The following is a 10,243-nucleotide window of genomic DNA, read 5'->3' as shown; positions in this document are numbered from 1 at the left end:
AGCCCCCCTAGACCTCCCCGACAACTAACGTCTTCATCTCTCTCCATATCGAAAACTTTCTATTCATGCACTAGAATGCATTTCACCCGAGAAAAAAATTGCAACTAGATAAGCACGGTGACGAGTGGACAAGAGATTCAAACTAAAATGGAGGGTGTACAACATATGTTCAATGGATCCTGCTTCATCACAACTTCGAGTGTCTCCACACAACACCGATAAAAATCACGACACCCAATGTAAACATTTGTGTTATTTCTGCAAAAATGTGACTGTATTTTTTATCCAAAAACATGCATTGGATGTTTCCACGACAATTCATGAGGGCACTCTCGGTCCACCTTGCGCATCAAAATCGTGTGTAGAAATTCCCTCGGGAAAGAAATTCGTGTCTAGATACACCCTCTCTACAAAAAAATAAGCTTATATCTTACGATTGTATGTCATCAAAACATATCTAGAACCTTGTGATTATGGCAAATCATGCATTCTTATGATAAGGCTTCTCACGTTCATTAATGAGGCGCCCAATTGTGATTCGATATTTTGTTTGGCATGTTTTAGATACGGCCGACCTCATTTCCATTGAAGTGCCGCAAGCAAGGCAAATATAATTAAAGCTACTATATACCAATAATATATTATTTTTTAACCTTCAGTAGATTTGTTGGTTTTTGTGCTTTGAAAACTCCCTCAAACTTAAGTAGACGACCGGTAGGAACTTTCCTTGCGAGTTTTCTTAGTCCACTTTTCTTTTTTTAGGCACCTCGTATAAATGCCACCTTGTGATAATAATCCGATAATTCTGGAGGCCTGGTTTAACTCCTTTTCTTACTTCTCCCAGACCCCTTTCCTCTTGGGTATTTATGTTTCAAAGTTGATTTGGAGTAAATTGCCCTAGGATGTACCGTCCTCCCGTATACCTCCCCGGCAACCAATGTCATCGCCTCTCTCCATGTTAAAAAATGTTTCTTCTTCCTTTTTTATTTATCAGCTAGTTTTAGTTTCACCAAAGAGAAAAAAATACACCGAGATAAGCATGGTGGTGACTAGACAAGAGATCCAAACTAAGTTTGAGGTGGTAAATATATATTCAATTGATCAAAGTTCATTATAACCGCTAGTGTGTCCACACAATGTCGATAAAACACATCACGACACCCAATCTAAACACCCATGCTATTTTTGCAAAAAATGTGACTGCATTTCATTGCAACAAATATGCATTCCAACTTTCCACATCAACTTACGAGGACACTCTCGATCGACCTCGCACGTCAAAATCGTGTCCAGATATCCCCTTGAAAAGAAATCCATGTCTTTACACACCATCTCCACACACACAAAAAAACAAGCTTTGTATCTTACGCTTCTATGTTATGAAAACCTATCCAACACCCGCAAGACGCACGCTAGATTCTGTTTCTATGATCAGAATTTAAAAACTTTTATCTCTTAAACCGTTAATTCAATCGATGATCCGTTTTCGTCGTTGACTTTGTTTCGATGAAATCTTCAAAACTAGATCCCATGACGACATGTTTCAACAACAATTTTGTTGCTCATACTTACCACATTTGTTGCACTTACTTGTCATATTAGTAAGTACTTACTTGTGTGATAAAATTAACTTAATTGCCATATTTTTAAAAATTGCGTATAAATATGACATCTCGGCATAATCAAACTGACAAGTAGAAACAACTTTTTTAGGCGATTACGCGCAAAAATATGACGACTCAACAGATATAAAACCGGTGACCACAAGAAATCTTTTTTGGTCATCTTTTGTAAATATGACAGCTCGGCATAGTTAAACTAATAAGCACATAAAATAGTTTTCTGGCAAAGTTGTAAATACGACAACTTGACATATTTTCAAATTGACAAACACAACCTATGACATATTTGTTATATCATGTATAATGAAAACTGCTACAAAGCTTTGTACGAAACAACATTAAAAAGTGTCAAACAAGTTATACTTTTAAAACTAGTGTGTAATGTTATTTTTTTGGCAAGCTGCATGAAATAAAAATGGTAACTTGACAGAACTAAAATGTAAAAATAGATGGCAACTAAGTTATTTGTAACTGGTCACTAAGTTGCTAATATACCGATAACTAAGTGGTAGTAATCTGGCAATTACCGATGAAAAAAAAAGTGTTGAAACATATCAATATGTGATCTAGATTCGAAGATCTTGTCGTGAGGAACCTAATTATTAAAACGGATCATTAATTAAATTAATATTTAGGAGATAAAACTTTTTAAAAACTCAAAACTAGAGGAATATTTGCTTACATCAAGCTGATGTATTGGTTTGCATGCATGCATGAAGACATGCTTGTGGCCAGGAACAATGATATCATGCGCAAGTAGAAATGAAATTATATGGACACGTGACGTTCATTTATTTGCTGGAAACTGTTTAGGTAGCCGCTGCATGGCAATGCATCGGTGCGGCGCCCCTTCATAGTACTGTCCTAACTTAATTAACGAAAACCTATCTAGAGCCTTGTGGTTATGGCAAGTCATGCATTCTTACTATAAGGCTTCTCCTGTTCATTAACGAGGCGTCCAATTGCAGGTCGGTGTTTTGTTTGGCATGTTTTTATTAGATCTCATCCCCATTGAAGCGCCCCAAGTTAAAGCCAGTACTCCTACTACTATACTAGTACTACTACTCATCTAGATTTGTTGGTATTTTTGGCAGCCCATAAACGGCCACCGTCGCGATGACAGTCCGATAATTACGGAGGCCCAAAACTAAACCCTCATTCTCGTCTCCCCATCGTTATCCCCTTCCTCTTTCCTATCGCCGACGGCCCCGAACCCAAATCGCCGCCTGGTCCCTCCACCCCTCCGCTGCAAGATTTGGCCCTTGCCGTGCACGCCGGGGACCCGACGGCAAAGACTACGTTTTTCCCCCAGGGGTGAAATCCATTGCCCGTTTCGGTCCGCTTTGCTTAACCCGCTCCTGCTTCCCCCCTTTTGTGCGCTAAGCTTCCTCCCCTTCTCTCTCTCTCTCTCTATAAAACTCTCTCCTCCTGCTTCCACCCCCTCTCCCTGTGTAGAGAGAGGGAGCCGGAGCCACACACCAGCGCACAGCCACCACCACCACCGACTGCGTCCGTCCATCCGTCTCTTCTTCCTCATCCTGCCATCGCCATTGCCGCCGCCGCAGCTTCCTCCTCCGCAGCTGCGATACGGGTAGGTTGCGCCCGCGTGCCTCCTTCGTCCTCGGGGTTCCCCTGCTTCTGCTGTTCTTGGGTTGCGCGCCCTCTTGCCCGGATGCGTTTTCTCTTTCGGTCGGGCGCTGCCTGATCTGTTCCTGGTTGCTCCGTCGGGTTCGTCCCCCCCGGACCGCCGCCATTTGCCCGATTTGGTCTCCGCTTCTTGCTCTCACGCCCCCGAGCAGATTTGCCCTTTTCTCCTTGCTTTTTCTTTCGTTCTTTCTCAGATGCTTCCAGCCATGGCGCCTCGGGTTGGTTGGGGCTTGTCAGATTTGGTTTGCCGCTTTATTTCGCATCGCTCTCTGATAATTTTCCTTTTTTTCTGCTCTTATTTTCCCCCTTGCGCCAGTGTTCGTCTGCTGTTCATGTGCTTATCCCCTTCTCGCGTCGCATTGGAGCATTTCTTGCCTCGTCCAACCCCACGCTCACACGAACCCTCCCGTGTTTTTGGTGCTCCGTTTTCAGATGAGAAGCAGCGCGACCGGGGCAGCGACTGCGCGGTCGGCCTGAGGACCGGAGAGGCAGGCCGGCGGGCTGCAGAGCTCAGCTCAGCTCAGAGGAGGCTTCAACCAGGCAGACTGAAACCGAGCCCCCATGGGCTCCCTGGAGGCGCGGTACCGGCCGGCCGGAGCAGCGTAAGATCTCCCTCCCTACCCATAACCCCCCTCGACTCGATCCAAAGAGAAAAATACCAACTTTTTATGGACCTTTTTAGCTGGTTATACTCGTGGAGATGCCGCTTGCGTGCTAATCTGGCCTGCAGATGCGCTCCGCCATGTGCCGCCATGTGCTAATCAAGCCGTTTCTGTGGCGATTACCGCCATGTTCTAGTCTCGTACCGCCCTGCACAAGATGCCGTTCTTTCCTTTTTTCCGCTGCCGTCCGTCCGTCCAACCCGTCCATGGCGCCCTCCTCCTCCTCCTTAACTCCCCTGATCTTGTGGGTGGTGCCGCTGGTGGTTGCAGCGCCTTTATGGCATCCATCCAGCCAGCCAGCCATATGTACCACTTCCGGTTAGAGATGCGGCGAGGATGCGGCCTCTTTTCCGTTGCTGAGATGCCCCAACTGCCACGAATCCGTTGCTTCTTACCCCCCGTTAATGGCCGGGGATCTGTCCTGCATTTCCGGCGACCGTTTTGATCCCATATTTAGGAGATAATGGTTTTGGTAACCCGCTCCAGTTTTTCTGTTATCATTGTGGGGCCAGGTGTCGGTGCTCATGTGTTCCTCGCTGCAGATTTGGCCCCAAATACAGCTCCTTGTCACCCAACCCTATTAAATCCCTCCTGACGCATTAGCTCCATGTGCGGTCCGCAGTGGGCACGCTGAGTAGGTCAGCTCCGGTACAGCCCCTTCATGCCGGTGGCCCGAGGGGTGACGATTGGGGATCATTTCTTCTAGAAAATGCCAGGTTTTTGGGGCGTCTGACTCCTCGGTGCGCGGCGAACAGAGTGAATTCGGCAACCACAGAGTGGATCCGGCAATCTTGGTCTTCTGTCAACCAGTCTTCTTGATGTTAACGGCATTGACAAATCTTTTCATCTCTACACCTGGGACTGCTCATCCGCGCGGCTTTTCTTCGTGCGTTTGCCGGTATTAAAATTGCTATGCGGAGGGTGCTGTCGATTTCAGACCAAGAAACATCGGGGGCTAGGTTAGGTACCGGGAATCTCTGTTGATTAGTGGCGCTCTCCTTTTCGAAAAGATGGGGTTAATAAAGCAGAGGCCCGGAGGAATAGATGAGTGTGCTGGTTTTATTTGCTTCATCTTTTAAAATTCTCGGTGCGGAGAAACGTGTGTGCTTTTGTTTCCCTTGGCCTTTTTCTCCTCAATAGCCAAATCACTTTAGTGTGTGATCACTTCCCAATATGAGACGCTGCAGTTTCTCCTGTTAAAAGTTGTGTGGGCACTTTAGTTTTAGTGTTGCAAGGCATGTTAGCCGCCCATGGAGGCCAGTCCTCTGAACCTTCTGATCATAAGCATATATAGTGCAACCTCCAGGAAAAACTAATCATCCCCTAGGAAAATCCTATGTAAGCTATCTTTGTGGTTGTAAGCAAAGCAACGGGGGAATGGAAAGGGGCACCAGTGTGTGGCTTTGCTTGTAGGCTTATTTTGTTGTCATTTTGGTACAAGTGGTTGTTCTGATAGGGACCTTGGTAACCAAGTTGGATCACTTCCTTCCTTGTACTCCAGACAAAAATAAGCTTAAAATAAGCTGGTTATTTTGGGAAATCATACTTATTTCTTCAGAAGTGCCTATTTCAGAGTTTGGTTTGGGTCTTAGACTAGCAAATAAATCAGACTTCTTAAGAAGCTCTCCTGTATATCCTTTATAAATGTTAGGCAGATGGCATCTGCCTACCTAAAGCTCCCAGTGCCTATTGAGTGTCCAGCATATACCAAGTGTGATATTTACATAAGTAAAATGAAAAACAAACCATCTTCATGATAGCTAGGAAGAGAACTCTACTGCTCTCATGGTATCAGTACCAAAATTGTTTATACTAACGTAATAAGACTGTTTATTGTAGAGATAGCTTGTCAGTTTTGACTTTCTCTTGGCCGGAAGTAGTACTTCGCTATTCCAGTACTGACTTGTTGTCTCTGACTATCTCCTCTGTTGCAGTGATGACACAGCTAAAAGAAGGACCCAGAAAAGTAAAAGTTTCAAAGAGGTTGAAAAGTTTGATGTATTTGTTCTAGAGAAAAGCTCTGGCTGCAAGTTCCGGTCCTTGCAACTTTTGCTCTTCGCTATCATGTCTGCTGCATTTCTGACACTTCTATACACGCCATCTGTGTATGAGCATCAGTTGCAGTCCAATTCTCGGTGAGTATATACATATGAAGAGCATCTTATTGTAACAATTAGTACTACATGTAGAACGTTACTTTGCACTAGGCTGAGTTGGTATTTGTATATGATAAGCTGCCTATTGCCCTGGAGCTCATCATGTTCATGTGCTTTGCAGGTTTGTTAATGTCGGATGGATATGGGATAAGACTATCCCTGATCCGAGATATGTATCTTCTATGGCCGTCCAGTGGGATGATGTGTATAAAACTATCGAAAGTCTGAATGGTGGTGAGCAGAAGCTCAAAGTCGGACTCTTAAATTTTAACAGCACTGAGTTCGGGTCTTGGACACAATTGCTCCCAGAAAGTGAGTTTTCGATCATAAGGTTGGAGCATGCTAATGAAAGCATTACCTGGCAGACGCTGTATCCTGAATGGATTGATGAGGAGGAAGAAACAGAGATACCATCTTGTCCATCGCTTTCAGAGCCTAATTTCCCAAGAGGCACGCATTTTGATGTTATTGCTGTGAAGCTTCCCTGTACCCGAGTTGGGGGGTGGTCAAGAGATGTTGCACGGTTGCATCTGCAGTTGTCAGCAGCAAAATTGGCCGTGAGTGCCGCTAGAGGCAACCGTGGGGTACATGTGATGTTTGTGACGGAGTGCTTCCCTCTTCCGAATCTCTTCTCTTGCAAGAATCTTAAGAAACATGAAGGCAATGCTTGGCTATACAAGCCTGATCCGAAGGCTTTAAAGGAGAAGCTTAGACTTCCAATTGGATCTTGTGAGCTTGCTGTTCCACTCAAAGCAAAATGTAAGTTGATTGCCATCTCTGCTTTTTTCAATGGGTTTGCATAGAAACATGCTGATTATTCATCATTACCGTTTGCAAATGGTTATCATCCACTCGTCTGTGGTTTTGCTAATTTGAATACCCATAATACCTGGAGGAGCTATCGTCTGTGGCAGTTGAAATATATTAGCAATCTCTCTGCTTTATCATAGACAAACGTCACCATCTTTTGTTCGAATATTGTCATAGTTGATACTTTGCTTTTACACCTTTTATTGTTGTCCCTGTATTACTTGGAATTTTCTGATGAATAACACCAAATCCTTTCTCTTACAGCAAGACTTTTCTCGGTAGACCGACGCAGAGAAGCATATGCTACCATACTGCATTCAGCAAGTGAGTATGTCTGTGGTGCAATCGCAGCAGCTCAAAGCATTCGTCAAGCAGGATCAACAAGGGACTTTGTTATTCTTGTCGATGACACCATAAGTGACCATCACCGAAAGGGCCTTGAATCTGCGGGTTGGAAGGTCAGAATAATTGAGAGGATCCGGAACCCGAAGGCCGAGCGTGATGCTTACAATGAGTGGAACTACAGCAAGTTCCGGTTGTGGCAGCTCACGGACTATGACAAGATCATATTCATAGATGCTGATCTGCTCATCTTGAGGAACATTGATTTCCTGTTTACAATGCCAGAAATCAGTGCAACCGGCAACAATGCAACACTCTTCAACTCTGGTGTCATGGTCATCGAACCCTCAAACTGCACATTCCAGCTGTTAATGGAGCACATCAATGAGATAACATCTTACAATGGTGGTGATCAGGGCTACTTGAATGAGATATTCACATGGTGGCATCGGATTCCCAAGCACATGAACTTCCTGAAGCATTTCTGGGAGGGTGATGAAGAGGAGGTGAAGGCGAAGAAGACCCAGCTGTTTGGCGCCAACCCACCGATCCTCTACGTCCTCCACTACCTGGGCCGCAAACCATGGCTATGCTTCCGGGACTATGACTGCAACTGGAACGTTCCGATACTGCGGGAGTTTGCCAGCGACATTGCGCACACCCGGTGGTGGAAGGTGCATGACAAGATGCCCAAGAAGCTCCAGAGCTACTGCCTGCTGAGGTCAAGGCTGAAGGCCGGGCTGGAGTGGGAGCGGAGGCAGGCAGAGAAGGCCAACTTCACCGACGGGCACTGGAAGCGGAACATCACGGACAAGAGGCTCAAGATTTGCTTCGAGAAGTTCTGCTTCTGGGAGAGCATGCTGTGGCACTGGGGTGAGGCCCCCAACTCGACGAAGAAGGCCTCGACGCCGGCACTGCCCACCGCGACCCTCTCAAGCTCATGATGGGATGTTGTGTAGATATTATCCTCCCCGAGAAATTTTAGCATACCAGAAGATACAGCAGACTCCCAGTCTCTCCTTGATACATACACAATAGCAACAGCTTGTAAAGGTAGCCATGCTGCTCCTAGGGCTTTCCTCAACAGCTATACATTTTGTTTGCTGCCAATGCCTTGGGGTCGCGCTCTCGTTGCTGCTGCTGCTGCCGCTCCAACCGCGACGGCTAACGATTTTTTGGTTGATGGATGGATGGATAATAATTCGTCGCGTGTAGGTAAATTTTCTTGGGCAAGACTTGTCTATGGCTCTGCGTTGGTGCAGCAGTAGTTAGCTTTTGTAATGTAATGTAATGTATGGTGGTTGTCGAACTGTTGGTTCCGGCGGCGTTGGTCTGGGGTGATGCAAGGTTCATATTTTGCTGACCGGCGGACGCCGCCGTTTCTCCTTTTTGGCACCATGGATGATGGACATGAACATGATGATGATGTAATGGAATTCGGGTTGGTTCAACTGCTCGGCGATTCGGTTCGCGGCGTACGGGGAGTTGTTGTTCCCTGTGTGTGCGTCATCTGAAATCGTTTGCTTGTGTTGTTGTTTTGCATCAGGTGCACTTGCCTTTGGGTTGCGTTGCATGTGTGTGTACGTTGAGGTGAGGTGAGCGTTGAAATGGCGTGCTGCTGGGAGGGCACACAACACATGGGGCGCACGCATGGAGAAGGAAGTTGGGTGAGCTGCTCCTGCCGATTGCATGGGATAGGAGGGAGAGGGACATCGCCCCCATCATTGCGAGGATCCATTATTTCGTGGTGCTCCGTTGGGTTCCTTGCATTGCAGGCAGCTGCGAGCTAGCGAGCGAGATCTTTGTTGAAGCCGCTCAGCGTGCTCGCTTTTCCGACAGCGTGCGCCTAGAAAGCACGAGGAGGACTAGGCTGTACTACTAACAAGCACTTTGTACTGCTTGCCCAGGATCGGGAGTAGGTTTGTTTTAAATTGCTTCCAGATCTGAACACGCTGTAGCTGAATGCTAAGCCAGTGTCTCTCCCCGCGGAAAGAAAAAGGGATGCATGTTAGTAGCACTACCACTACTGCTGTGACAACGAACGGGGTTCTCTGTGTGGCCATCTTCCCGGCTCCTTTGTCGGGGAACGCATGCCATGCCAGATGCCACGGACCGGCTCGGCGCCCGAACCAAGCGGCTTGGCCGGCGAGACCACGGCACAGTGCTTGCCGCACGGAGCAAGTACACGCGTCCGTGCGTCGTACACCTTGTCAGCGAGGGTGCCGGCTTTTGAGGTTTGACCGGGGAGAGAAACAAGGTGGGCGAGGAGGGCCTGCGTGGTCGGCGATGCAAGCTGTCGTCGGTGCCCTTCCCTTCTGCCGCGTCACGGCCTCACGGGCGCCGACGCTTCCACCGTCACGCATGGGGCATTTTCCTGCTTCTAAAGTTGATGATTTTTATTTACAGCGATCTGCGTCGGTTCGCAGGCTGTAAAGGTTTCGGTCGGTCGCGCCACATCCGTTGGATGCGAGTCCGTGTGACCATTGAATGTGGGCACCTAAAAATCTCCTCGGCTTCGTCTTCCTCGGATTGGATTCCGCAGCTCCCGCCTGGGGTCCTCGTCGCTCGCGCCACACCCGTTGGATGCAGGTCCGTGTGATCACTGAATGTGGGCACACAAAAATCTCGTGGGCTTTGTCTTCCTCGGATTGGATTCCGCAGCTCCTGCTTGGGGTCCTCGTCGGTCGCGCCACACCCGTTGGATGCGAGTCCGTGTGACCATCGAATGTGGGCACAGAAAAATCTCCTCGGCTTCGTCTTCCTCGGGTTGGATTCCGCAGCTCCCGCTCGGGGTCCTCGTCGGTCGCGCCACACCCGTTGGATGCGAGTCCGTGTGACCATTGAATGTGGGCACACAAAAATCTCCTCGGCTTTGTCTTCCTCGGATTGGATTTCGCAGCTCCCGCTCGAGGTCCTCGTCGGTCGCGCCACACCCGTTGGATGCGAGTCCGTGTGATCATTGAATGCGGGCACAGAAAAATCTCCTCGGCTTTGTCTTCCTCAG

At 47.4% G+C, this 10,243-nt stretch overlaps 1 protein-coding gene across 1 annotated transcript; it reads left to right on the top strand.

The window, feature by feature from the left end:
• Window positions 1-2,908: 2,908 nt before the first annotated feature.
• LOC123445140 (UDP-glucuronate:xylan alpha-glucuronosyltransferase 1-like) lies at window positions 2,909-8,690 on the top strand. The gene is made up of 5 exons (XM_045122081.1): window positions 2,909-3,213; window positions 3,702-3,871; window positions 5,866-6,066; window positions 6,209-6,846; window positions 7,162-8,690. Exons 2-5 carry the CDS (start codon window positions 3,831-3,833, stop codon window positions 8,181-8,183), a joined length of 1,902 nt encoding a protein of 633 aa, XP_044978016.1. The 5' UTR covers window positions 2,909-3,213; window positions 3,702-3,830; the 3' UTR covers window positions 8,184-8,690.
• Window positions 8,691-10,243: the final 1,553 nt, after the last annotated feature.

This window comes from Hordeum vulgare, chromosome 3H (genome assembly GCF_904849725.1).
Source record: "Hordeum vulgare subsp. vulgare chromosome 3H, MorexV3_pseudomolecules_assembly, whole genome shotgun sequence".
NCBI classification, from domain to species: Eukaryota; Viridiplantae; Streptophyta; class Magnoliopsida; order Poales; family Poaceae; genus Hordeum; species Hordeum vulgare.
The sequence above is the reverse complement of the archived record's forward strand: the minus strand, read 5'-3'. Positions and strand labels throughout refer to the sequence as shown.

What these genes read in the sequence shown, in the direction of transcription:
- LOC123445140 (XM_045122081.1), top strand. Translation starts at nt 3,831, where the DNA reads ATGGGCTCCCTGGAGGCGCGGTACCGGCCGGCCGGAGCAGC. An exon ending in TACCGGCCGGCCGGAGCAGC is followed by an intron (nt 3,872 to 5,865) that starts GTAAGATCTCCC and finishes CCTCTGTTGCAG; the next exon opens with TGATGACACAGCTAAAAGAA. An exon ending in TGTTCCACTCAAAGCAAAAT is followed by an intron (nt 6,847 to 7,161) that starts GTAAGTTGATTG and finishes TTTCTCTTACAG; the next exon opens with CAAGACTTTTCTCGGTAGAC.